Consider the following 25,958-nt stretch of genomic DNA (forward strand, 5'->3'; position numbering starts at 1 on the left):
AATGGGACCGGAGACCATGTGGTCAACCAGTGAGAAAGGGAGACCCACAGCCTTAGCTGTACAGTTCACATTCACAACAAACAATGGGAGTAGGGTCTAAGGGCGAGTTTACCGACCTACCAGGTGCATGCCCCAAAATACAGTATTATCACACCAGAGAACACCTGGGGGTCAAAAACAAGAGGTGGATCATAAAAACCATGCAACACAAAAGACACCAGTGAGTGAACTTTGATAGTGTAGTGCAGGCCGGTTTAAGGCTCAAGAGCAAATGGAGAAATAGTTCCCATCAGAAGCCACTCTGTACCGCCCTTATTCTCATCATCTGGGTTCTCCTTACCCAGGAGACTAAACGGCCGGTCAGGTGTTACCGTAGCCGATATGTGTGAGATAAGGGAAGTGAATAAAGTACAAAGAGTTAAGGTGGCTACTGTAGAGGCAGTGTTGTGGTGGAAAAAGTGTTAAGTGAGGGGAGAGAATATAAAATTAGGTGATCGGGTGGACAAACAACATTTATTAGTGTCTCCCAATCCCTAAAGTTTAAAAAGCAAGTGTAAGTGCGGGTTCTAAATAATCACCGTACTATTTGATGGTCAACATGTTTCTGCATTATTCTGAACACAGTTTCAAATGCATTCTTCAGGACCGGAAATGTATAACACTGCTACTTAGATTTTGTGAAAATAAAAACAATATCACCTGATCTTCAGGTACAAACTCAACCGAATACTGTTGCGTCGCACGACATTAGATCCACACCAAAAGACAGACAAAATACAAAAGAGAACATGGATGAGTCATATTCCCATGATTCATATACTGTGACAAAAGGACATTCACATGTATGAAAACAAACATTGTCGATTAGCAGACTCACCCAAATTTTGTGGTTGAGAGGCTTCACCCCACCTGGCCACAGCGCAGGTTTGAGGAGCACCGCTCTACAAAGAATTCATAAGTAATGTCTTTAGAGCAATAAATCCAAAATTTAAAAATGAGTTCACATGGTGGTTGAAAGCTTGATAAGTCCTTCACACTCCTCATTGAAAATGCGGAGCATCCCACTAATACTCTACTCCATCAATCCAAAAACGGCTGGCCAAGAGAGGGACAGCTTGGTCATAGAGGATACTCGTTATATAAACTATGCTGTTTGTCAGTACACAATACCCCTCCAGAGTCAGATGTTTAAGCCACATGCTGTTAGTAAAAATATTTAGTATTGTGCACTTCAGGCAGCCAAACTATAGGGCACTGATTCTAGCGCGATCGATATCAATATAACTAAAGTGCCCGTGTCAATTATGTTAGCCGGGTGGGAGTACCCGTCTTACTAATAACGCGCTCGGCGTCTTGGAACAGGCAGGGAGTCCTGGAGCGCGATCGCTGCACTAGCGCGTGTTCGTGGTAGCGCGATCATTATCTAACAACGCTACATTAGTTAGGCTTCGCGCACAGAGGGCTCGCTCGCTTACCTAATCCGTCGATGTCTCCAGGCAGTCAGCTGTACTGCTTGGGGGGGCACCGACGTCACTGTGAATGGGACTGATATGCACTTCCTCGTTGTGCAGAGAATAGTGACGGTCACATGGTCAAGTCATGTGATCACAAGAATGCTGGGAATTGTAGTCCCAACTGGGAACAGTGTGTAATATAGATAATCATTAGGGCAAATATGTGCACCAATGGATATCTGGGGGGTTCAATGGAGTAGTCTATGGCCAGAAGGCGCCGAGGCAGAGTTAAAAGACTAGTGAAAAACCAGTGGGTAACTTTTTAGACTGCGTATATTGTAGTAAAGAGTCATAGGGACATCCAAGGGATAGGTTCATTTAGTCCCTCTTTGTCGCTGTTAAGACGATATACCCACTTCTGTTCTATTTTGAACAGGAACCGGCTGATGTCAGTGCAGGAAAGGGGTATTAGCGGTTGTTCAAGAACAGTCCAACAGAAATCTTCCGGGCCATGTCCCTTCTCCAAAAAGTGCGCGGTGAGGCGGGTGGCTTGTTTTTTACACCGCACCGTGCTTTTGTGTTCCTGTAGCCTCGTCCTGATTTTGCGGGTCGTCATGCCTACGTATCGCAAAGGGCAAGGGCAGGTAATCATGTATATTAGATTGCTGCTGTTGCAGTTGGTGAATCTCTTTTGTGTCCAGGGGCGATTAGTCCCAATGTCAACCTCGGTGGATTTCCTGGTTTGGGGACAGACACTGCATGCCCCGCAGGGGTGATGTCCAGATACTGGAGGTAAGTCCCACAACGTGCCAACTTGCCTAGGTTCTTTGTTGCGTGGGCGTGTGTGGACCAATTGGTCTTTAAGATTTTGTCCTCTTTTGAAAGCAAACATAGGTGGGGCGATGTCATCTTTTTCAGTTTTTAGGATAGACCAATGTTTCATTATCATTTTCTGTACCTGGTTTGAGCGTGTGTTAAATGTATTAACAAAGGCAATTCGATTTGTCTTGTCTTTGGGTGGCTGTATCTCCAAAAGGGACTCCCTATTATTGTTGGACGCTCTCTTCTTTGATTTCCGAATGATCTTTCGCGGGTAGTCCTTTTCACTCAGTTGTGTTTCCAAATTCTTAGAGTGAATTTCAAATGTTTCTTTGCTGGAGCAGTTCCTTTGTACCCTTAGAAATTGGCCAAAGGGCAGATTGTCTCTCAGGGCTCGGGGGTGACAACTGTCGTACCTCAGTAGTGCATTTCTAGCCATGGGCTTCCGATAAAGTTCTGTTTCGGTGCCGTTGGCGGTTGCGTGTAACCTCAGGTCCAGAAAGGCTAGTGAAGTTCTACTATGTTCAATGGTGAACTTCAAGTATGCATTCCTACTGTTCAACCAGCCATGGAATAGTAGTAGGTCTTCTTCTGTGCCGCGCCACACCACCAGAATGTCATCAATATATCGTTTCCATATATGTAATGACGACAAATATGGATTGGTGGGCGTCAGAACCTCCTGCTGTTCAAAGTGATGAACATAGAGGTTCGCCAGGCTCGGCGCGAAAACACTGCCCATGCTGGTCCCGGACGTCTGCAGGTAGATGGTCTCCTCAAAGCGAAAATAATTTTCTTTCATCGCGATCTCAGCAAGTTGCATAATGAAGCTTATGGGCGTGATAGATTGATGATCGCTCTGTTCCAATAGGGCACCTACTACTTCTAGGGTCTCAGTCTGAGGAATAGACGTATACAGAGACTCTACGTCAAAAGACACCAAGATATCTGTATTGATGTCATATGGTATTGTTGGTCCAAACAACAAGTAATGATGATGGATGGGTAAAGGTTCTAGCTCTCAAAAAATCCCATTCAAGAACATCCGTACATGGACTCATTATGGCACAATACCTTCGAGGCAACTGTGCACCTTCAGGTCTAATTGTCAACAATACACCACGACTATTTCTTGATGACAAGGAGTTTCTCAAAGACTGGTCGATGATAGCCTGGAGGTGCACAAGAGACTGGTTAGTCTTGATCATCAAAACCGCAAAAAGGGTAGCCGATAAGATATTAATTGAGATCCAGATTCTCGAGGGCCAGATTAAGACTACATTAAAAAGCGGAATGTTCAAAAAGGGACAGGATGACAGTGATAAAAACAATAACGAATTTAAGGAATCTATCCTTTATAGTAAATTAGAGAAGTTCAAGAAAGACTTGGCCAAGTTTTCCATGGAACGCATATATCCATACACCAGTGACACATACACTGCACCAACATCCAACCGAGGTGGTAAGAAAGGTGGCTCCACGTATGGTACATCTAGTTCTGACGGAGCGTCCAGTGATTCAGATACCTCACAACATGGATCGGCTGGTCAAACCCCCAGAGGCCGGGGTAATAGAAGAAACTGGAGAAACGGTAATCACTCCCAGAACTTTAACAATTTCCAACCGTGGTGGCCGGCTAATCCATGGATGTTTGGACCACAGTGTCCCCCCCAAATGGGTGCTTTTGGCCCCCCTCCAATGCAACAGGGTCCAGGGTCGTTTCCTTTTTTAGGATTTGGCCAGAGACGAGGCAGGGGCAGGAGGAGACAAGGGAACACCAAACCACAGGTGCATTGGAACACAGAAACTCCGCAACAATCGGGAATGGATCTCCGCAGCGGAAAGAAGGTCCCACAGGACACTGCAGGGACCAGCAACCAACAAGCCTTGTGATGAACCTCAGTTCACATACACTCTCCCCTACCGAAGAACGGCTCCTGAACAGAGGTTTAGGTTTTGTGGCTACCCAGAAAGGGGATCCTTTTGTAGCACAGATCGAACTGGCAAAGTTTTTTCGCAAAATAAGATTACACTACTTCTTTTCCAAATCAGAACAACTAAGCACTGTCCCTGAAGATAACAACACGGGATTGAGAAAACCCTCCAATTTCAACCCACCTGCTGCAGTTCTACCCCCAAAGGTCTTGACCTTTGAAGCAGCAGTGGAAAATGACATTAAACGCATCTACGAGACAGAGACTAGACCATTCATGAACCTTCCGAAAAACGAACAGCTTGCTCTACGTTCACTAACATCTAACGAGAGGATCATCATTAAGCCAGCTGATAAAGGTGGAGCAACAGTCATCCTGGATACCGAAACGTACCGGAACGAGTGCATCCGGCAACTGAGCGATCAGAGATCATATCTTCCATTGAGAGAGGACCCCACCGAGAGATTGCAGAGTAAAATCAGCAATCTGGTAGAAGAAGCAACCGGCGAAGGTTGGATAACGCCTCAAGAAGGACAGTATCTGATCACAAAACATCCGATAGTTCCATACTTTTATTGTCTTCCAAAAGTGCACAAACCTCAGAGACCACCACCCGGCAGGCCCATCATCTCCGGTATTGGCTCCGTTTTAGAACCTCTATCAACTTTTGTTGATCACTTTCTGAACCCTATGGTCAAGGCTATGCCCACCTTCCTGCAGGACACAAAAGACGTCCTTAGACTACTACCAACAATACCATATGACATCAATACAGATATCTTGGTGTCTTTTGACGTAGAGTCTCTGTATACGTCTATTCCTCAGACTGAGACCCTAGAAGTAGTAGGTGCCCTATTGGAACAGAGCGATCATCAATCTATCACGCCCATAAGCTTCATTATGCAACTTGCTGAGATCGCGATGAAAGAAAATTATTTTCGCTTTGAGGAGACCATCTACCTGCAGACGTCCGGGACCAGCATGGGCAGTGTTTTCGCGCCGAGCCTGGCGAACCTCTATGTTCATCACTTTGAACAGCAGGAGGTTCTGACGCCCACCAATCCATATTTGTCGTCATTACATATATGGAAACGATATATTGATGACATTCTGGTGGTGTGGCGCGGCACAGAAGAAGACCTACTACTATTCCATGGCTGGTTGAACAGTAGGAATGCATACTTGAAGTTCACCATTGAACATAGTAGAACTTCACTAGCCTTTCTGGACCTGAGGTTACACGCAACCGCCAACGGCATCGAAACAGAACTTTATCGGAAGCCCATGGCTAGAAATGCACTACTGAGGTACGACAGTTGTCACCCCCGAGCCCTGAGAGACAATCTGCCCTTTGGCCAATTTCTAAGGGTACAAAGGAACTGCTCCAGCAAAGAAACATTTGAAATTCACTCTAAGAATTTGGAAACACAACTGAGTGAAAAGGACTACCCGCGAAAGATCATTCGGAAATCAAAGAAGAGAGCGTCCAACAATAATAGGGAGTCCCTTTTGGAGATACAGCCACCCAAAGACAAGACAAATCGAATTGCCTTTGTTAATACATTTAACACACGCTCAAACCAGGTACAGAAAATGATAATGAAACATTGGTCTATCCTAAAGAGGACAAAATCTTAAAGACCAATTGGTCCACACACGCCCACGCAACAAAGAACCTAGGCAAGTTGGCACGTTGTGGGACTTACCTCCAGTATCTGGACATCACCCCTGCGGGGCATGCAGTGTCTGTCCCCAAACCAGGAAATCCACCGAGGTTGACATTGGGACTAATCGCCCCTGGACACAAAAGAGATTCACCAACTGCAACAGCAGCAATCTAATATACATGATTACCTGCCCTTGCCCTTTGCGATACGTAGGCATGACGACCCGCAAAATCAGGACGAGGCTACAGGAACACAAAAGCACGGTGCGGTGTAAAAAACAAGCCACCCGCCTCACCGCGCACTTTTTGGAGAAGGGACATGGCCCGGAAGATTTCTGTTGGACTGTTCTTGAACAACCGCTAATACCCCTTTCCTGCACTGACATCAGCCGGTTCCTGTTCAAAATAGAACAGAAGTGGGTATATCGTCTTAACAGCGACAAAGAGGGACTAAATGAACCTATCCCTTGGATGTCCCTATGACTCTTTACTACAATATACGCAGTCTAAAAAGTTACCCACTGGTTTTTCACTAGTCTTTTAACTCTGCCTCGGCGCCTTCTGGCCATAGACTACTCCATTGAACCCCCCAGATATCCATTGGTGCACATATTTGCCCTAATGATTATCTATATTACACACTGTTCCCAGTTGGGACTACAATTCCCAGCATTCTTGTGATCACATGACTTGACCATGTGACCGTCACTATTCTCTGCACAACGAGGAAGTGCATATCAGTCCCATTCACAGTGACGTCGGTGCCCCCCCAAGCAGTACAGCTGACTGCCTGGAGACATCGACGGATTAGGTAAGCGAGCGAGCCCTCTGTGCGCGAAGCCTAACTAATGTAGCGCTGTTAGATAATGATCGCGCTACCACGAACACGCGCTAGTGCAGCGATCGCGCTCCAGGACTCCCTGCCTGTTCCAAGACGCCGAGCGCGTTATTAGTAAGACGGGTACTCCCACCCGGCTAACATAATTGACACGGGCACTTTAGTTATATTGATATCGATCGCGCTAGAATCAGTGCCCTATAGTTTGGCTGCCTGAAGTGCACAATACTAAATATTTTTACTAACAGCATGTGGCTTAAACATCTGACTCTGGAGGGGTATTGTGTACTGACAAACAGCATAGTTTATATAACGAGTATCCTCTATGACCAAGCTGTCCCTCTCTTAGCCAGCCGTTTTTGGATTGATGGAGTAGAGTATTAGTGGGATGCTCCGCATTTTCAATGAGGAGTGTGAAGGACTTATCAAGCTTTCAACCACCATGTGAACTCATTTTTAAATTTTGGATTTATTGCTCTAAAGACATTACTTATGAATTCTTTGTAGAGCGGTGCTCCTCAAACCTGCGCTGTGGCCAGGTGGGGTGAAGCCTCTCAACCACAAAATTTGGGTGAGTCTGCTAATCGACAATGTTTGTTTTCATACATGTGAATGTCCTTTTGTCACAGTATATGAATCATGGGAATATGACTCATCCATGTTCTCTTTTGTATTTTGTCTGTCTTTTGGTGTGGATCTAATGTCGTGCGACGCAACAGTATTCGGTTGAGTTTGTACCTGAAGATCAGGTGATATTGTTTTTATTTTCACAAAATCTAAGTAGCAGTGTTATACATTTCCGGTCCTGAAGAATGCATTTGAAACTGTGTTCAGAATAATGCAGAAACATGTTGACCATCAAATAGTACGGTGATTATTTAGAACCCGCACTTACACTTGCTTTTTAAACTTTAGGGATTGGGAGACACTAATAAATGTTGTTTGTCCACCCGATCACCTAATTTTATATTCTCTCCCCTCACTTAACACTTTTTCCACCACAACACTGCCTCTACAGTAGCCACCTTAACTCTTTGTACTTTATTCACTTCCCTTATCTCACACATATCGGCTACGGTAACACCTGACCGGCCGTTTAGTCTCCTGGGTAAGGAGAACCCAGATGATGAGAATAAGGGCGGTACAGAGTGGCTTCTGATGGGAACTATTTCTCCATTTGCTCTTGAGCCTTAAACCGGCCTGCACTACACTATCAAAGCTCACTCACTGGTGTCTTTTGTGTTGCATGGTTTTTATGATCCACCTCTTGTTTTTGACCCCCAGGTGTTCTCTGGTGTGATAATACTGTATTTTGGGGCATGCACCTGGTAGGTCGGTAAACTCGCCCTTAGACCCTACTCCCATTGTTTGTTGTGAATGTGAACTGTACAGCTAAGGCTGTGGGTCTCCCTTTCTCACTGGTTGACCACATGGTCTCCGGTCCCATTGAGTCTATTGGTGGTTTCATTTGTCCTCTACCACTTTGCATTTCTCCTCTCCGATATGGCGACTAATTGGGGTTTAGCATTTGAGGGTGCCGAGGTCCAGAGTATCCTAGACGAAAACCCTAGTCTCTTAGACACTATTCCTGTCTCGGTCCAAACAACAAGTAATGATGATGGATGTGTAAAGGTTCTAGCTCTCAAAAAATCCCATTCAAGAACATCCGTACATGGACTCATTATGGCACAATACCTTCGAGGCAACTGTGCACCTTCAGGTCTAATTGTCAACAATACACCACGACTATTTCTTGATGACAAGGAGTTTCTCAAAGACTGGTCGATGATAGCCTGGAGGTGCACAAGAGACTGGTTAGTCTTGATCATCAAAACCGCAAAAAGGGTAGCCGATAAGATATTAATTGAGATCCAGATTCTCGAGGGCCAGATTAAGACTACATTAAAAAGCGGAATGTTCAAAAAGGGACAGGATGACAGTGATAAAAACAATAACGAATTTAAGGAATCTATCCTTTATAGTAAATTAGAGAAGTTCAAGAAAGACTTGGCCAAGTTTTCCATGGAACGCATATATCCATACACCAGTGACACATACACTGCACCAACATCCAACCGAGGTGGTAAGAAAGGTGGCTCCACGTATGGTACATCTAGTTCTGACGGAGCGTCCAGTGATTCAGATACCTCACAACATGGATCGGCTGGTCAAACCCCCAGAGGCCGGGGTAATAGAAGAAACTGGAGAAACGGTAATCACTCCCAGAACTTTAACAATTTCCAACCGTGGTGGCCGGCTAATCCATGGATGTTTGGACCACAGTGTCCCCCCCAAATGGGTGCTTTTGGCCCCCCTCCAATGCAACAGGGTCCAGGGTCGTTTCCTTTTTTAGGATTTGGCCAGAGACGAGGCAGGGGCAGGAGGAGACAAGGGAACACCAAACCACAGGTGCATTGGAACACAGAAACTCCGCAACAATCGGGAATGGATCTCCGCAGCGGAAAGAAGGTCCCACAGGACACTGCAGGGACCAGCAACCAACAAGCCTTGTGATGAACCTCAGTTCACATACACTCTCCCCTACCGAAGAACGGCTCCTGAACAGAGGTTTAGGTTTTGTGGCTACCCAGAAAGGGGATCCTTTTGTAGCACAGATCGAACTGGCAAAGTTTTTTCGCAAAATAAGATTACACTACTTCTTTTCCAAATCAGAACAACTAAGCACTGTCCCTGAAGATAACAACACGGGATTGAGAAAACCCTCCAATTTCAACCCACCTGCTGCAGTTCTACCCCCAAAGGTCTTGACCTTTGAAGCAGCAGTGGAAAATGACATTAAACGCATCTACGAGACAGAGACTAGACCATTCATGAACCTTCCGAAAAACGAACAGCTTGCTCTACGTTCACTAACATCTAACGAGAGGATCATCATTAAGCCAGCTGATAAAGGTGGAGCAACAGTCATCCTGGATACCGAAACGTACCGGAACGAGTGCATCCGGCAACTGAGCGATCAGAGATCATATCTTCCATTGAGAGAGGACCCCACCGAGAGATTGCAGAGTAAAATCAGCAATCTGGTAGAAGAAGCAACCGGCGAAGGTTGGATAACGCCTCAAGAAGGACAGTATCTGATCACAAAACATCCGATAGTTCCATACTTTTATTGTCTTCCAAAAGTGCACAAACCTCAGAGACCACCACCCGGCAGGCCCATCATCTCCGGTATTGGCTCCGTTTTAGAACCTCTATCAACTTTTGTTGATCACTTTCTGAACCCTATGGTCAAGGCTATGCCCACCTTCCTGCAGGACACAAAAGACGTCCTTAGACTACTACCAACAATACCATATGACATCAATACAGATATCTTGGTGTCTTTTGACGTAGAGTCTCTGTATACGTCTATTCCTCAGACTGAGACCCTAGAAGTAGTAGGTGCCCTATTGGAACAGAGCGATCATCAATCTATCACGCCCATAAGCTTCATTATGCAACTTGCTGAGATCGCGATGAAAGAAAATTATTTTCGCTTTGAGGAGACCATCTACCTGCAGACGTCCGGGACCAGCATGGGCAGTGTTTTCGCGCCGAGCCTGGCGAACCTCTATGTTCATCACTTTGAACAGCAGGAGGTTCTGACGCCCACCAATCCATATTTGTCGTCATTACATATATGGAAACGATATATTGATGACATTCTGGTGGTGTGGCGCGGCACAGAAGAAGACCTACTACTATTCCATGGCTGGTTGAACAGTAGGAATGCATACTTGAAGTTCACCATTGAACATAGTAGAACTTCACTAGCCTTTCTGGACCTGAGGTTACACGCAACCGCCAACGGCATCGAAACAGAACTTTATCGGAAGCCCATGGCTAGAAATGCACTACTGAGGTACGACAGTTGTCACCCCCGAGCCCTGAGAGACAATCTGCCCTTTGGCCAATTTCTAAGGGTACAAAGGAACTGCTCCAGCAAAGAAACATTTGAAATTCACTCTAAGAATTTGGAAACACAACTGAGTGAAAAGGACTACCCGCGAAAGATCATTCGGAAATCAAAGAAGAGAGCGTCCAACAATAATAGGGAGTCCCTTTTGGAGATACAGCCACCCAAAGACAAGACAAATCGAATTGCCTTTGTTAATACATTTAACACACGCTCAAACCAGGTACAGAAAATGATAATGAAACATTGGTCTATCCTAAAAACTGAAAATGATGACATCGCCCCACCTATGTTTGCTTTCAAAAGAGGACAAAATCTTAATGACCAATTGGTCCACACACGCCCACGCAACAAAGAACCTAGGCAAGTTGGCACGTTGTGGGACTTACCTCCAGTATCTGGACATCACCCCTGCGGGGCATGCAGTGTCTGTCCCCAAACCAGGAAATCCACCGAGGTTGACATTGGGACTAATCGCCCCTGGACACAAAAGAGATTCACCAACTGCAACAGCAGCAATCTAATATACATGATTACCTGCCCTTGCCCTTTGCGATACGTAGGCATGACGACCCGCAAAATCAGGACGAGGCTACAGGAACACAAAAGCACGGTGCGGTGTAAAAAACAAGCCACCCGCCTCACCGCGCACTTTTTGGAGAAGGGACATGGCCCGGAAGATTTCTGTTGGACTGTTCTTGAACAACCGCTAATACCCCTTTCCTGCACTGACATCAGCCGGTTCCTGTTCAAAATAGAACAGAAGTGGGTATATCGTCTTAACAGCGACAAAGAGGGACTAAATGAACCTATCCCTTGGATGTCCCTATGACTCTTTACTACAATATACGCAGTCTAAAAAGTTACCCACTGGTTTTTCACTAGTCTTTTAACTCTGCCTCGGCGCCTTCTGGCCATAGACTACTCCATTGAACCCCCCAGATATCCATTGGTGCACATATTTGCCCTAATGATTATCTATATTACACACTGTTCCCAGTTGGGACTACAATTCCCAGCATTCTTGTGATCACATGACTTGACCATGTGACCGTCACTATTCTCTGCACAACGAGGAAGTGCATATCAGTCCCATTCACAGTGACGTCGGTGCCCCCCCAAGCAGTACAGCTGACTGCCTGGAGACATCGACGGATTAGGTAAGCGAGCGAGCCCTCTGTGCGCGAAGCCTAACTAATGTAGCGCTGTTAGATAATGATCGCGCTACCACGAACACGCGCTAGTGCAGCGATCGCGCTCCAGGACTCCCTGCCTGTTCCAAGACGCCGAGCGCGTTATTAGTAAGACGGGTACTCCCACCCGGCTAACATAATTGACACGGGCACTTTAGTTATATTGATATCGATCGCGCTAGAATCAGTGCCCTATAGTTTGGCTGCCTGAAGTGCACAATACTAAATATTTTTACTAACAGCATGTGGCTTAAACATCTGACTCTGGAGGGGTATTGTGTACTGACAAACAGCATAGTTTATATAACGAGTATCCTCTATGACCAAGCTGTCCCTCTCTTGGCCAGCCGTTTTTGGATTGATGGAGTAGAGTATTAGTGGGATGCTCCGCATTTTCAATGAGGAGTGTGAAGGACTTATCAAGCTTTCAACCACCATGTGAACTCATTTTTAAATTTTGGATTTATTGCTCTAAAGACATTACTTATGAATTCTTTGTAGAGCGGTGCTCCTCAAACCTGCGCTGTGGCCAGGTGGGGTGAAGCCTCTCAACCACAAAATTTGGGTGAGTCTGCTAATCGACAATGTTTGTTTTCATACATGTGAATGTCCTTTTGTCACAGTATATGAATCATGGGAATATGACTCATCCATGTTCTCTTTTGTATTTTGTCTGTCTTTTGGTGTGGATCTAATGTCGTGCGACGCAACAGTATTCGGTTGAGTTTGTACCTGAAGATCAGGTGATATTGTTTTTATTTTCACAAAATCTAAGTAGCAGTGTTATACATTTCCGGTCCTGAAGAATGCATTTGAAACTGTGTTCAGAATAATGCAGAAACATGTTGACCATCAAATAGTACGGTGATTATTTAGAACCCGCACTTACACTTGCTTTTTAAACTTTAGGGATTGGGAGACACTAATAAATGTTGTTTGTCCACCCGATCACCTAATTTTATATTCTCTCCCCTCACTTAACACTTTTTCCACCACAACACTGCCTCTACAGTAGCCACCTTAACTCTTTGTACTATATTCACTTCCCTTATCTCACACATATCGGCTACGGTAACACCTGACCGGCCGTTTAGTCTCCTGGGTAAGGAGAACCCAGATGATGAGAATAAGGGCGGTACAGAGTGGCTTCTGATGGGAACTATTTCTCCATTTGCTCTTGAGCCTTAAACCGGCCTGCACTACACTATCAAAGCTCACTCACTGGTGTCTTTTGTGTTGCATGGTTTTTATGATCCACCTCTTGTTTTTGACCCCCAGGTGTTCTCTGGTGTGATAATACTGTATTTTGGGGCATGCACCTGGTAGGTCGGTAAACTCGCCCTTAGACCCTACTCCCATTGTTTGTTGTGAATGTGAAAAGGATGCGTAATGACCAATGTTTGGGGGTCTACATTTTATTCAATCTAATATTATTTGTAATTGCAGACTTGTTACTATAGCAATTCTTACTCATATGATTAACATATGGTTAGCACATAATAAATACTAATTATTATAAAATGGCAAGGTGTGTGAACATGTGCTATTTTGGGGATTCAAAGGATGGTCCCTTATCTTTACCTTGTAAGAAAAAGGCAACTCTGATATGTCGGTCGGATTCTAAACACCCTTTTACTTCTGTAAGTACAGCACAGGGAAGAGGGTTGGAACTACCAGTATCAAATGGGTGTAAATAAGAATTTAGATCGAATACAATTTTTGTTACAAAAATATCGTAGCAAGATTAGCAACAACGAAAATGTTGTAACAATAAGTATTTATAGGCAAGTACAGATTTACCATTCTTAATTTCACGTGTCTCAGTTTAACTGTGATATTTTTCTTTCAATATTTTTGCTGCAAAATCTCTGTAGCACGATATTAAGGACCCTATATTACAGTACTATACCCTCGGTGAGACAGACGGTTCCACTTGGGGTGTGGAGAAACCAGCTGGGTGTGACCCCCTAAAGTAGGTATTTCATGACAGCCTTGTGTTTTATAACTGTCGGGACTATGAGTCATAGCCCCCTTTTGTTTCTGGATGAGAGTGAATGCCCTGATATTTGCAGCTTCGTTGTAAGATAATTTGGAGTGTTTGGGAGGGTCCCTTGTATGTTATAAATTCATGTTTGATGGAGCATCTTGCTTCTAGAGGGAACCATCGTAGTCAATCAATCAATCAATCATACAAATTTGTATAGCGCGCTACTCACCCGCTAGGGTCTCAAGGTGCTTGAGACGCTACTGCTCGAACAGCCAGGTCTTTAGTTGTTTCCTGAAGGAGAGGTGGTCCTGGGTCAGCCTTAGGTGGGTGGGGAGGGAGTTCCATGTCTTGGCCGCCAGGTAGGAGAAGGATCTTCCTCCGGCGGTGGCTTTGCGAATTTGTGGGACGGAGGCGAGGGCGAGGCTGGCAGATCGGAGCTGGTGGGTGGGTGTGTAGAATGTGAGGCGGCTGTTGAGGTATTTGGGGCCCATGTTGTGGAGAGCCTTGTGTGCGTGGGTGAGGAGTCTGAACGTGATCCTCTTGCTGACGGGGAGCCAGTGCAGGTCTTTCAGATGGGCAGAGATGTGGCTGTGACAGGGGATGTCCAGGATGAGTCGTGCCGAAGCGTTCTGTATGCACTGGAGTCTTTTCTGAAGTTTGGCTGTGGTTCCGACGTAGAGGGTGTTCCCGTAGTCCAGACGGCTGGTGACGAGGGCCTGGGTGACCGTCTTCCTGGTTTCGGTGGGGATCCACCGGAAGATCTTTCGGAGCATGCGCAGGGTGTTGAAACAGGATGGCGAGACGGCGTTGACTTGCTTGGTCATCGTGAGGGAGGAGTCCAGGATGAAGCCCAGGTTGCGTGCATGGTCCGTTGGCATGGGGCGGTGCCCAGGGCCGGGGGCCACAAGGAGTCGTCCCAGGCAGAGGGGGATGGGCCCAGGATGAGGACTTCCGTCTTGTCTGAGTTCAGTTTCAGACGGCTAAGCTTCATCCATTCCGGGACGTCTTTCATTCCTTCCTGGAGGCTGGCGGTGGCGGGGTCATTGGGGAGGGAGAAGATCAGCTGGGTGTCATCAGCGTAGGAGATTATGTTGAGGTTGTGTTGGCGGGCGATGGCTGTGAGGGGGCTCATGTAGACGTTGAAGAGGGAGGGGCTGAGCGAGGATCCTTGCGTAACGCCACAGATGACTTCGGTGGCCGCGGATCGGAACGGGGGGAGGTGGGCTCTCTGGGTTCTTCCGGCGAGGAGCGAGATGATCCACTTCAAGGCCGTTCCTTGGATTCAGGTGTTGCTGAGGCGCTGTATCAGGGTGCGGTGGCATACGGTGTCGAAGGCTGCTGAGAGGTCCAGGAGGATAAGGGCAGCTGTTTCCCCGTTGTCGAGCAGGGACCTGATGTCGTCGTTAGCTGCGATGAGGGCGGTCAATCATCTTGGTGCTACCACAAGTCTCCCCAAACTTCAACTTGAGACACCTAGGTTTTGTAAATGTTAGACTCTGCCTCGGTCCTATGGAAAATGCAACCTTATTTTGGGATATGTCACCTCAAAATGTTAGCACTCTCAAACAACATAGATAGAACTCTTGAAGAGGCGCTTATTTTCAAGTATGGACTAAAGCCTAGTGTAAAATAGATGGCAATTCCAGGAGAATCACACATCTGCAACAAACTGGAGTGTTTATTTCTTAACAGTTGGAAGAACATCTCTACACGGGAATAACCTGATATGCTCCAACCTAAAGTTTTTTCAGAAGTGCTTGTTCGCTGATTCTGACTCCTGTACATTAAATACCACAGTAATGTAATGTTAACATTATCATGCATATCGTGAGGCACCAGAAAATATTATTCTTTTGTAGGACTACAAGTTGTGCCAGTCGAGATTCTGGGGTAATAGTGCAAAACTGTGGAGTCAATATCTAATTATTATACCCCTAGGTCATCCCACGTCAAGAAAAGACATAACACATGCTCAGACCTGCTTTGAAACGTCCTTGTAAATTCAGTTTCATTTTCATACATTTGTATCTATGTGTTTTTGTAACAGGCAGCTTCAGAAAACTAAGCTGAAAGAAATGAACAATAATGTGATACGTGACAGCCTTCAAAGGGATCTTGGTAAAGTTGCCCTGACTCTTCAGGAAATGAGGCACAAGAAGGAGCAGCAGAAACTGGAGATTGGCAGACTCACCAATATGGTCAATCAGACGGAAGACATCATGATGAATCTCCGCAAGAAATATGAAAATGCTGTGCAGGAGCGAAATGAGAGGTATTGTATTTCCGAAAATGACAGATTATCCAATGTCTTTTTGTACAAGTGACTGTGACTTCCTTTATATATCTGTAAACAAGGCTCAAGGTGAAGAGCTGAAACTCTTTGAGTTCTTCTTTTTACTAAACAATAAAGAGCAATGGTCTGTGGCGTTTTCATAATTATGTTGAAGGGGAGGAGCACTTGGATACTGCTATCTAACATATATATATATATATATATTTATATATATATATATATGTGTGTGTGTGTGTGTCTGTATATGCATGTATGTATATATATATGTATATGTATGAATATATATATATATATATATATATATGTATGTATATATATATATTTTGTGGCACTCCCTTCTTATATCCAGGACTCTAGTGACCTTTTAAGGAAAATTAAAGAAGTACAATGGGAGAAAGACTACTGGTTAATTACACTAGATGTTTCATCACTTTACACCAGTATCGTACACGCAGATGGAATGAGAGCCATTCAATTCTACCTGGGCCAGAGCCCGATAGAACTCGCTGAGCACAATAAACTGCTACTTACCATGATCAGTTTTTGTCTAAACCACAACCACTTCATGTTCCTCAACCAGTACTATCAGCAGGTTAGAGGTGTCGCCATGGGGGCCTGTTTCTCTCCCAGCTATGCCTGTTTGCACATGGGATACTGGGAGAGGCAGGCCCTCCATGGCGATCACCTTGAAATCTGCTCCCGCCACATCATATGATGGTATAGGTACATCGATGATATCCTTATGATCTGGCGGGGGACACATGAGGAAGCTGTAAGTTTCATTGAAACCCTTAATAGCAATGCATACAATCTGGCCTTTACATCTCACATCAGTCAGACACAAGCACACTTTCTGGACATTACAATAGAGGTCAGCCAGGACAGGTTGGATACTAAACTCTACAGAAAGCCCACTGCGGGCAATACTGTGCTGCATGCTGATAGTCACCATCCCCCGCACCTAATTAGAAGCATCCCCTATGGGGAGATGCTTAGAATTAGGCGCATTTGCAACACAGATACTCATTGCAAAACAGCTCAGGCAGCAAGCAAGCAAAGGTTTCTGGCAAGAGGCTATACAGAGAATTTAATTGATATAGCCATTAACAAAGCGAATGCCCTGTCCCGTACTGATGCATTGATCCATAAGAAAGCCCAGAGGCTCACAGATTTCAGTGTACCACAACCAACTAGACTCATTTGGACCTACAATAGACAACACGGTGCACTTAGGAAAATAGTCAACAAACACTGGAACCTGATTAGGTTAGACCCAGTGATCGGCGCACACATGCCTAACAAACCAGCTATTACCTTCAGGAAAGCGTATTCCTTACAGGATGCCCTAGTTAAATCTAGTCCTGAGGTGATCCCCCCTAGAAACTGGATGTCTGCTAGTAGAGGGTTTAGGAAAATGCTCAAACTGTAAGGCATGCTTGCAGGGACTCAACAAAACCGAGTTCCTCACTGCATTTTCCACAGTGCCCCGAAAAATCAAAAAACAATTGACGTGCAAAAGTGAGTACGTGGTTTATGTGCTGGAGTGTCCTTGTGGCCTGCAATATATTGGTAGCACCAAATTGCAGGTCCACAAGAGGATACTCTAGCACATAAGGGCCATTAATACTAACGATGCCACGTATCCCGTTGCCAGGCATTTCAAGGAACACCACGATAACAACAGTGGACTCCTTAGATATTATGCCATAGACACTGTAGGTCCTTTGAGGAGAGGTGGCAATAGAGAAGGCATTTTAAGAGCATTAGAGACCAGGTACATCTTGGAAATGGACAGTAAGACCCCGCATGGCCTCAATTCCACAGAGGATTTTTATACGTGTCTATAAGCAACTCTTAATGCCATGTAATTATTTGCCACCCCCTTACATTTATGTGTTGTATATATCAACTGCTCACTACCATATTTGCTGTACCTTTTACTATCACAACTATATATGCGTTAACAACTAGGTTGCATAGTGTGGTACACAGTTAATGATTACACCTGATATACTCCTGTTGGAAGTTGCACCAGGCAGCACACAACCGAAGTTTGTGACACAAAATCTTTTGTTTTATCACATTTGGTTCTGTCTGTACACATAATTTTATTTTAGTATTTATCACATCAGTACCAATATTTTGGCTTAGGAGGTGAGCAAACAAGAAATGTATAAACCCTATGTATATGATCTGTACAGGTGATAGTTTTTATTGCACAACATTAGCATTATTATCACGATGGGTTTCTAGTGCAGAAACAGTGTGGCTGTGTATTTGAACACAGTATCATGCGGTCTGATGTGCCAAACCTAATCAAATTCAATATATTATATGTAAATATATATTATTTTGTTTTTTTTAATGAATTACTCATTTATTGTGTTTTATCGTGACATGTTATGTCATACGGTAATAGGTATTGGCAGGTCTTCGGACTTTATTGTATTTAAACAGTAATCAGTAAAAAATGAAATGATATCATTCTCTTTCAGCACTTTACGCAAGATGTTTTCTATGTTCACTAGGACATCTCCCTCCTATCTCAATAGCCAATTAAATGTACTGGTTTTTTATGCACTAGCACTTTCAATTTAGCTCACTTCTCTCTGCGTCATGTGACCAAGGCCTCTGTGTAGGCCGAAACGTTATGCTGACGAGGTGTGCCTGAATAAAAAAAAAACTCACCTGTACTCTGGGTCTTCCGTTTCGTCCCTTGCCGTGGTTCCAGATGGTGGACGTTAGCTGAGAGGAAACGAGTGGATAATATATGTATGTGTGTATATATATATATATATATATATATATATATATATATATATATATATATATATATATATATATATATATATATATATATTCATCAGTTGCAGTCTCCTACCACGCCAGCGAAGCGACAGAGAAGCCACGCAAATCCAACGTTTCTTTTGGGCACAGGTATTTATTTAAGGTCGAGTTTCCAAAATCTGACGCGTTTCGGGCATCGGCCCTTGCTCACAGATAGTCAGTAAATCAACTATGATATATATATATATATATATATATATATATATATATATATATATATATATATATATATATATAAAACTACTGGCGGTCGCCTGTAGGTAGTTAGTTAGGACCTATTATCCATAGGAAATCCGCAACATTCTATTCCCAATAACTTTGGCGGCCAATTGATGAATCTTTGCGAAATTTTCCAAACTTTTGGCCAGCTCTGGTCCGCTCCTATCCGGGAAGTTTCACGGTGATTCGTCAATTGTGGGCCAAGAAAAAAGGGAGGTCCCAAAACGTGCCCATGCAATTTCCCATAGGACCTTTAGCCAGAGCTACAGCTTGAACTGCTGAACGGAATTACGCCAAATTTGGCAAAGAGGTAGTCCTCAGTCCAGACTTGTGCCTTTGCTTAAATGGTGTCAATCTGTTCAGTAGTTCCTGAGAAAATCACAGTTTTTTATATATCTATGGGCACGGTGGATCTGCGGAGTCTGCGCACATCGTCATCGTACCATAAGCGCACCCTTCCGATCACGTGCTGATTGCTAATTGGCTGTCAAGTGGTTGTCAAATTCTTTTTAATTTTTTTATTGTTTTGATTGTGTTTTATATAGCGCTGGCTAGACCCGGAGGTATCAGAGCGCTTTTCCATGAGGATTAAACAATGTGACAGCATTAAATCAGTTACAGTTACATTCGCTACTAGTGCATTGATGACATAGAAAAATTAAGAACTAATGGAGTACGGAAGGAACAAGGGGGAACAATAGAGGGGATTGGGAGAATATAGGGAGGCAGAAGAAAGGGCATGGGGTAAAAAACAGGAGGGGACAGGAGGCAGAGCGGGGGGGGAGCCTCATGCTGATCATGCCCCTAGATGCAGGGGAGGGAAGGGAACATAACGGGGAGACGAGGAAAAACAGTGTCCAATGTCCGACTGGGTAGGTGCCGGCCTAGAGGGTGAATCCCAGGGCCCAACTCCTCTATAACTACGTATGATTGCTCCACCGGGTATCAGCCAAAGGTTAAGCAGGCTCCACGGAACGTCCAAACAGTTGAAGATTCAGCCCAGGGGGCAATGTCATCGTTCCATTGAAAGTAGTGTAGGAGGGAGCTGGAAGTCCATAGGGAGGAGAACAGCAGTGGAGAAAAAACGATGAGACCTAAGTCCGAAGTCCGGCTGGGTAGGTGACATCTCTACCGGTGAGCCGGAGCCAATCTCCTCTATAGCTCTTGATTCACCTCCACCGGGAATCAGGCATGGTGCTCGTGCTCCGCCGGGATAGAATGAAGATCATGAAATGTCCCAAGGTTTCGAGTCCGGAAACGGGAGAATGAAGAGGACAAGGATGGTAGGATACGATATGGAGCTTGTCTGCCATCTAAAAGTCAGACATATTAAGTTGGTTGACCCTGTGATTCTGCGGTGGGCTTGCCACTAGAACTGTGTTTCTTCAACTCTGCTATGCCTTTGAAGGTTAAGGTAGGACCTCCGATCTCGGGGCTAGCCAAGGTGGAGACGCCAGGGACAGAGAGATCCAGAACACAGAAAAGGTATAAATGAATCTTGAATGCCCCCAAGTACGAGTGTTATTTCCCATCAACAGGGGCCCCAGGGATTAGAAGGTACCTTCAGTGCTACACTCACCCACACTTTCAGTCCTTCATTCAGCCATACAGTTCACTGGCAGCATCTTCAGTTCACTATTCTCCAGTGTTTTGGGGCTTGTGGTAGTCAGTCTGCAACCTCCAGGTCTGCCCCCTAACCCCCCCTCCCTCCTGCAGTACATCCGGCCACCAGCCTTTGATGTGGGGGTCCTGTCAACAATAATCCCCTCAGCGTGAGTTCACCAACATATTACACAATAAGGCCTCACCAAAGTTCGTCATGCACTGTGGGGGAGGGCGCCGAACTGAATTAAAAAGTAGGCCGTCGGGGTGTAGAATGGCCGATTACTCCCAGCGTGCACACACAGCTGCAACAAAGAGTGCAGGTTGGGAGGGGGGGTTGGAGAAGTCCATTGCTGCCCCCACTCACCGCTGTATCACAGGGTCCAGGCCAGGAGCGCTACGATGTCGGCCGCGTACACCAGAGCCCACCCAGTGCAGCGCCGCAGCTGCAGATGACTGTTGGACAGGCCACGTGAAGGGCTTGCTTCCTCCCCACATGACAAGGCCCGAGCCCGGCCCTCCAGGTGTTACCCACAGATTCAACCCGCACCCCGTCTCATACGGGACTCCTGCCCCCGGACATCTCTGCATCATGGGGCCGAATCACTACCGGCTCCCTCGCCCGGCCCGGCCGCCATCTTGGACACTGCACCACGAGGCCGCGTGGCCTCAGATCGACCCTAACCCTGGGCCTGGCCAGGCCCCGACATCTTGGCACCACCATCCACCCAGGAGGTGAGCGGCCCACTTGGCAGGTCAATGGGAGAAAGAAGTGTCGATGGCTCTCCCCCGCCAGGTGCCGATCGCCCCCAGCTCCCCCGGGCGCTGGCTCCACCCCCCTGCTGGGTGTCTGGACTCCCTCATCCCGGACCTCCCGACCTCCAAGTGCAAGGGTCCGGACATCAAAGGGCGCCAGACCTATAACTGGGGCAGCTCCAGAGCAGGAAGGCAGTTGTATCCTGGAGTCGAGAGACACCGTGAAGAACTCTTCCTTGACGGACTACTGGCGCTGCCGTAGCCCTGCCTTGCGAATTATCGTCTTGCCTGCTGGCGCTGCCGCAAACCTTCTGAATCCTTCATCTTCACCGGGACCTGCTGGCGCCGCCGTGGACCGTCGCTACCTACGATCATCCCGGGACCTGCTGGCTCCGCCGCGGCCCGACCATCTAGAACGCCGAGCTCGAGGATTGTGAGCTATCCATCTTATCATCGCATCTACCAGATTGGTAACAAGACTGTCCCGCTACCCCCTTTTCCGCCCAGGAGACTAAGAATCGAGGGGACCCCTGAGTCCAGACCTCCTTGTACCATTCTACAGTACTTAAAGATTGCTTATAAAGAACGTTAAACCTTATCCTTGTGTGGTGTACGTCTGTGGGGGGGAAGTTATTCGTCTGTACGATCGCTGGAGACGGCTCTCCCCGGAGACCTCTCCTCTTGTCCTCGGCCGACCCTCCCGGTCCGTCTAACATTGGTGGCCAGCGGCGCGATCCGAATCAACGCATAAACGTACAGAGAGTAGCTCACCCCACGACAAAACCACAATGACAACCAAAGAGAGCAGATCCACCGAGAAATTCCAGATGGAGAAATTGGAAGAATACAGCCATCGTGAGTTGAAACAATTCTGCATTGAACTAGGCATTGCTACCACCGGTCTGAGTACGAAAGACGATTTCAAGCACGCCATTGAGTCATGGGCAGAAACCGGGACCGCCAGACCCCCGGACCAAAATGTCGCAGCATCGGAGAGGAGCACCACGGCTCCCGAGGAGCGAAGAACGGGTCTCTCGCAGGAAGAGATCCAAGAGAGAGAAAAAAACAGACTACATGAGTTAGAAATGGCCCGGCTCAAAATGGAAGGTGAACTCAAATTAGCCGAACAAAAACTGAACCTAGAACATCTGCGGCTCCGAGAAGAACGAGAAGAAAAACAGAGACAAAGAGAACTCGAAGAAAAGAGACTAGCGTATGAACACGAGCGCAAGCTAGCGGAAATAGACTTACGGAAGCAGAACAAAGATCTGGGGGTGCCCGAGCAACCGCGCACTCCCGGAGCGACAGAAAAGAAAGTACACATCCCCAAGGATGTCGTTCGAGAGTATTTCCGAGATGACGACATACAACAGTGGTTCAAGGCCTACGAGATCGCCATGACCTCCCACCGGATCGATCGAAGTGACTGGGGAGCCGGTCTATGGGGGAGGTTCGTCAATGAGGGCCGCGATGCCCTGTTACAGCTCCCAGACCATCTGATGACCTCCTATGACCACATGAAGGCTGCCCTCCTCACCCGATATGGACTCACACCCGAAATGTACCGCCAGAGGTTCCGAGACTGCACCCGGATCCCGGGTACAACTTGGGTGGAGTATGTGAACTATTTCAGCCGAGCCTTCGAGGGGTGGATCAAGGGGAGCAAGGTAACAACCTACGAGTAACTTTTTAATCTCATGGTGTGGGAGCACCTCTCTAACAACTGCTTCGTCGAGCTCAGGCAGCACCTCCTCGACAGCAAATTGACAGATCCACGGCAGCTCGCCGCCGAGGCTGACCGGTGGGAGATTACCCGAGTAAGCCGGAATGGGCCGCACGAACAGAACCGGAACCACCAAGGTCAGCACCGTCCCCGAGGAGGAGGAGGAGGCCAGGGACGAGGAAAAGACACCGCCCCGGCCGCTTCCGCTGCCAGCACCCCGCCCCCGGCCAACCGGGGCAACCCCCCGGTGCGCCCGGGGTACAGAGCCAATGTCACGTGTCACCGATGCCAGCGCGTCGGCCACTACGCAAGTGACCCGAACTGTCCTCAGAATCAGACTCCGAGACCCCGCCAGATGGCGGCCGCCGCCCTGGGGGAAGAACAAATCTCCGAAGAGCAGGAGGAATGCGAGCAAGAACAACCGGAGTGGGAGCCGGCCGCCATGGTTCTAGCGTGTCTAGGGGGAAGAGACATGGTCCCGCGGGCTCCCCTACCCACCAACACCAGAAAATATAGTCAGTGGGTGAACATTAATGGGCGCAGGGCCGAAGCCCTACGTGACACAGGGGCCAGTGTGACAGCCGTCCGCTGTCACCTGGTGACCCCGGAACAGATACTGCCGAACATTCTCTGCCCTGTCCGTTCAGCCGACAATTCCGAGAGTCTGTGTCGGATGGCCTGCGTCCCCTTCAAATGGGGGGGAGTCTCCGGCATGTTAAAGGTGACGGTCCGAGACGATGCCCCTGTGGACTGTCTCCTGGGGAATGATCTTGAGAGCTCCCCGTGGGCCGCCGTAGAGAGAAGAGAGCACCTGGGGATGTTGGGCCTCCCGGACTGGGCGTGCGTAACCACCCGGTCCATGGTTGCCCGTACCATCCCCCGATCCGAAGAACCTGAATGGCCAGCACCTCCTCCCCCGGTCGCTCCAGTAGAAGACACCAACCGTGCCGACCCCCCAGGGCAAACCCCCGAAGGGCTCGCTCAGCTCCAGAACCTTCCCAACCTGGCTCAGTGGCGTCAGGAAGGGGGGCCCACCCAGGAACAGTTCCGTCAAGAGCAGAAGACCTGTCCCTCCCTCGAGGGACTCCGCCAGCAAGCCCTTGCCCAGAGCGCAGGGGACACCACCGGAGGCCATTGGATCTATTGGGACAACGACCTGTTGTACAGTGAACAGAGAATCGCGGAGTTAGGGGCCAGTCGAGTGCTAGTGGTGCCCCTCCGCTTTAGAGACTTCTTGCTAAACTTGGCCCACGATGTCCCCCTGGCTGGTCACCTGGGTCAAGATAAAACCTACAGTCGCCTGGTGACCCACTTTTTCTGGCCCAAGATGAGAAACGACGTCCTCAACCACTGCCGGTCCTGCCCCACGTGCCAGGCCAGCGGGAAGAGCGGCCGCAAACTTAAAGCACCTCTGCAACCCTTCCCAGTTGTCACCACCCCGTTCGAGAGGGTGGGAATAGACATTGTGGGGCCCCTGGACTCCCGTACAGCACAAGGACATCGGTTCATCCTGGTACTGGTGGACCACGCCACCCGCTACCCCGAAGCGGTTCCCCTGTGAACTGTGACAGCCCCGGTGGTCGGCCGGGCCTTGATGGGGATCTTCTCCCGGGTGGGCTTTCCCCGAGAAGTCGTCAGCGACCGAGGCACAAACTTTATTTCAAAATATATGAAGTCCCTCTGGCAACAGTGCGGGGTCACCTACCGATTCACGACCCCCTATCACCCTCAAGGAAACGGACTAGTCGAGCGGTTTAACCGCACGCTCAAAGGGATGATTGGGGGGTTGGAAGAGCCCCTCCGTCGCCAGTGGGATGTGCTACTGCCGTGCCTCCTCTTTGCATATCGGGAAGTCCCCCAGAAGTCCCTTGGCTTCAGCCCGTTCGAACTCTTATACGGACACCCTGTGCGAGGGCCCCTCAGCCTAGTCAAAGAAGGTTGGGAGATGCCCCCTCTGAAGACCCCTCCAGATGTCTTCAAGTACCTCCTGACCCTACGCAATCAGACCAGGCGGTTCAGAGAAATGGCGAAAGCGAATCTTGAAGCCAGTCAGGAGGACATGAAGAAGTGGTACGATCAAAATGCCTCCTCCATAGAATTCGAACCTGGCCAACAAGTGTGGGTGATGTCCCCCACCGAACCGTGCGCCTTACAGGACAAGTGGACGGGGCCCTTCAAAGTGGTCGAGCGCAAGAGCCCCGTCACCTATCTCATCGATATGGAATCTTCACGGAACCCCCTCCGGGTCCTCCACGCCAATAGACTAAAACCCCACTTTGTGCGCTCGGAGCTCAGCCTCCTGATGGCTACCGACAGCGGAGCCGAAGAAGACTCCGAGCCCCTCCCTGATCTCCTCAGGACCCGGGAGAAAGATGGTTCCGTGGACGGGGTCCGACTCTCAGAGGCCCTCACCCCGGAGCAGCGCCAAGGCTGCCGGGACCTCCTGCTGCAGTTTGCAACTCTGTTTTCCCTCACTCCAGGGGTCACCCCCTGGTGCTTGCATGACGTGGACACTGGAGACAGCCCCCCTGTCCGACATCGGGCATACCGCGTACCAGATCGGGTACGGGCCTGCATCCAAGAGGAGGTGTCCAAGATGCTCACGCTCGGGGTCATCGAGCCCTCAGACAGCCCCTGGGCCAGCCCAGTGGTACTTGTCCCCAAAGCTGCCGCCCCCGGCGCCACTCCAGAGCTCCGATTCTGCGTCGACT

At 47.7% G+C, this 25,958-nt stretch overlaps 1 protein-coding gene across 2 annotated transcripts in view; it reads left to right on the plus strand.

Moving 5' to 3' along the window:
• CCDC146 (coiled-coil domain containing 146) overlaps positions 1 to 25,958 on the plus strand; it is a 1,211,813-nt gene that overhangs the window by 1,006,828 nt on the left and 179,027 nt on the right. For both annotated transcript variants that reach the window (XM_086967356.1, XM_086967357.1), the window contains one exon: positions 15,855 to 16,079. In XM_086967356.1, the coding sequence (XP_086823482.1) occupies positions 15,855 to 16,079 (225 nt within the window). The remainder of the gene's footprint in view (positions 1 to 15,854; positions 16,080 to 25,958) is intronic.

This window comes from Lissotriton vulgaris, chromosome 1_1, assembly GCF_964263255.1.
Source record: "Lissotriton vulgaris chromosome 1_1, aLisVul1.2, whole genome shotgun sequence".
NCBI lineage: Eukaryota > Metazoa > Chordata > Amphibia > Caudata > Salamandridae > Lissotriton > Lissotriton vulgaris.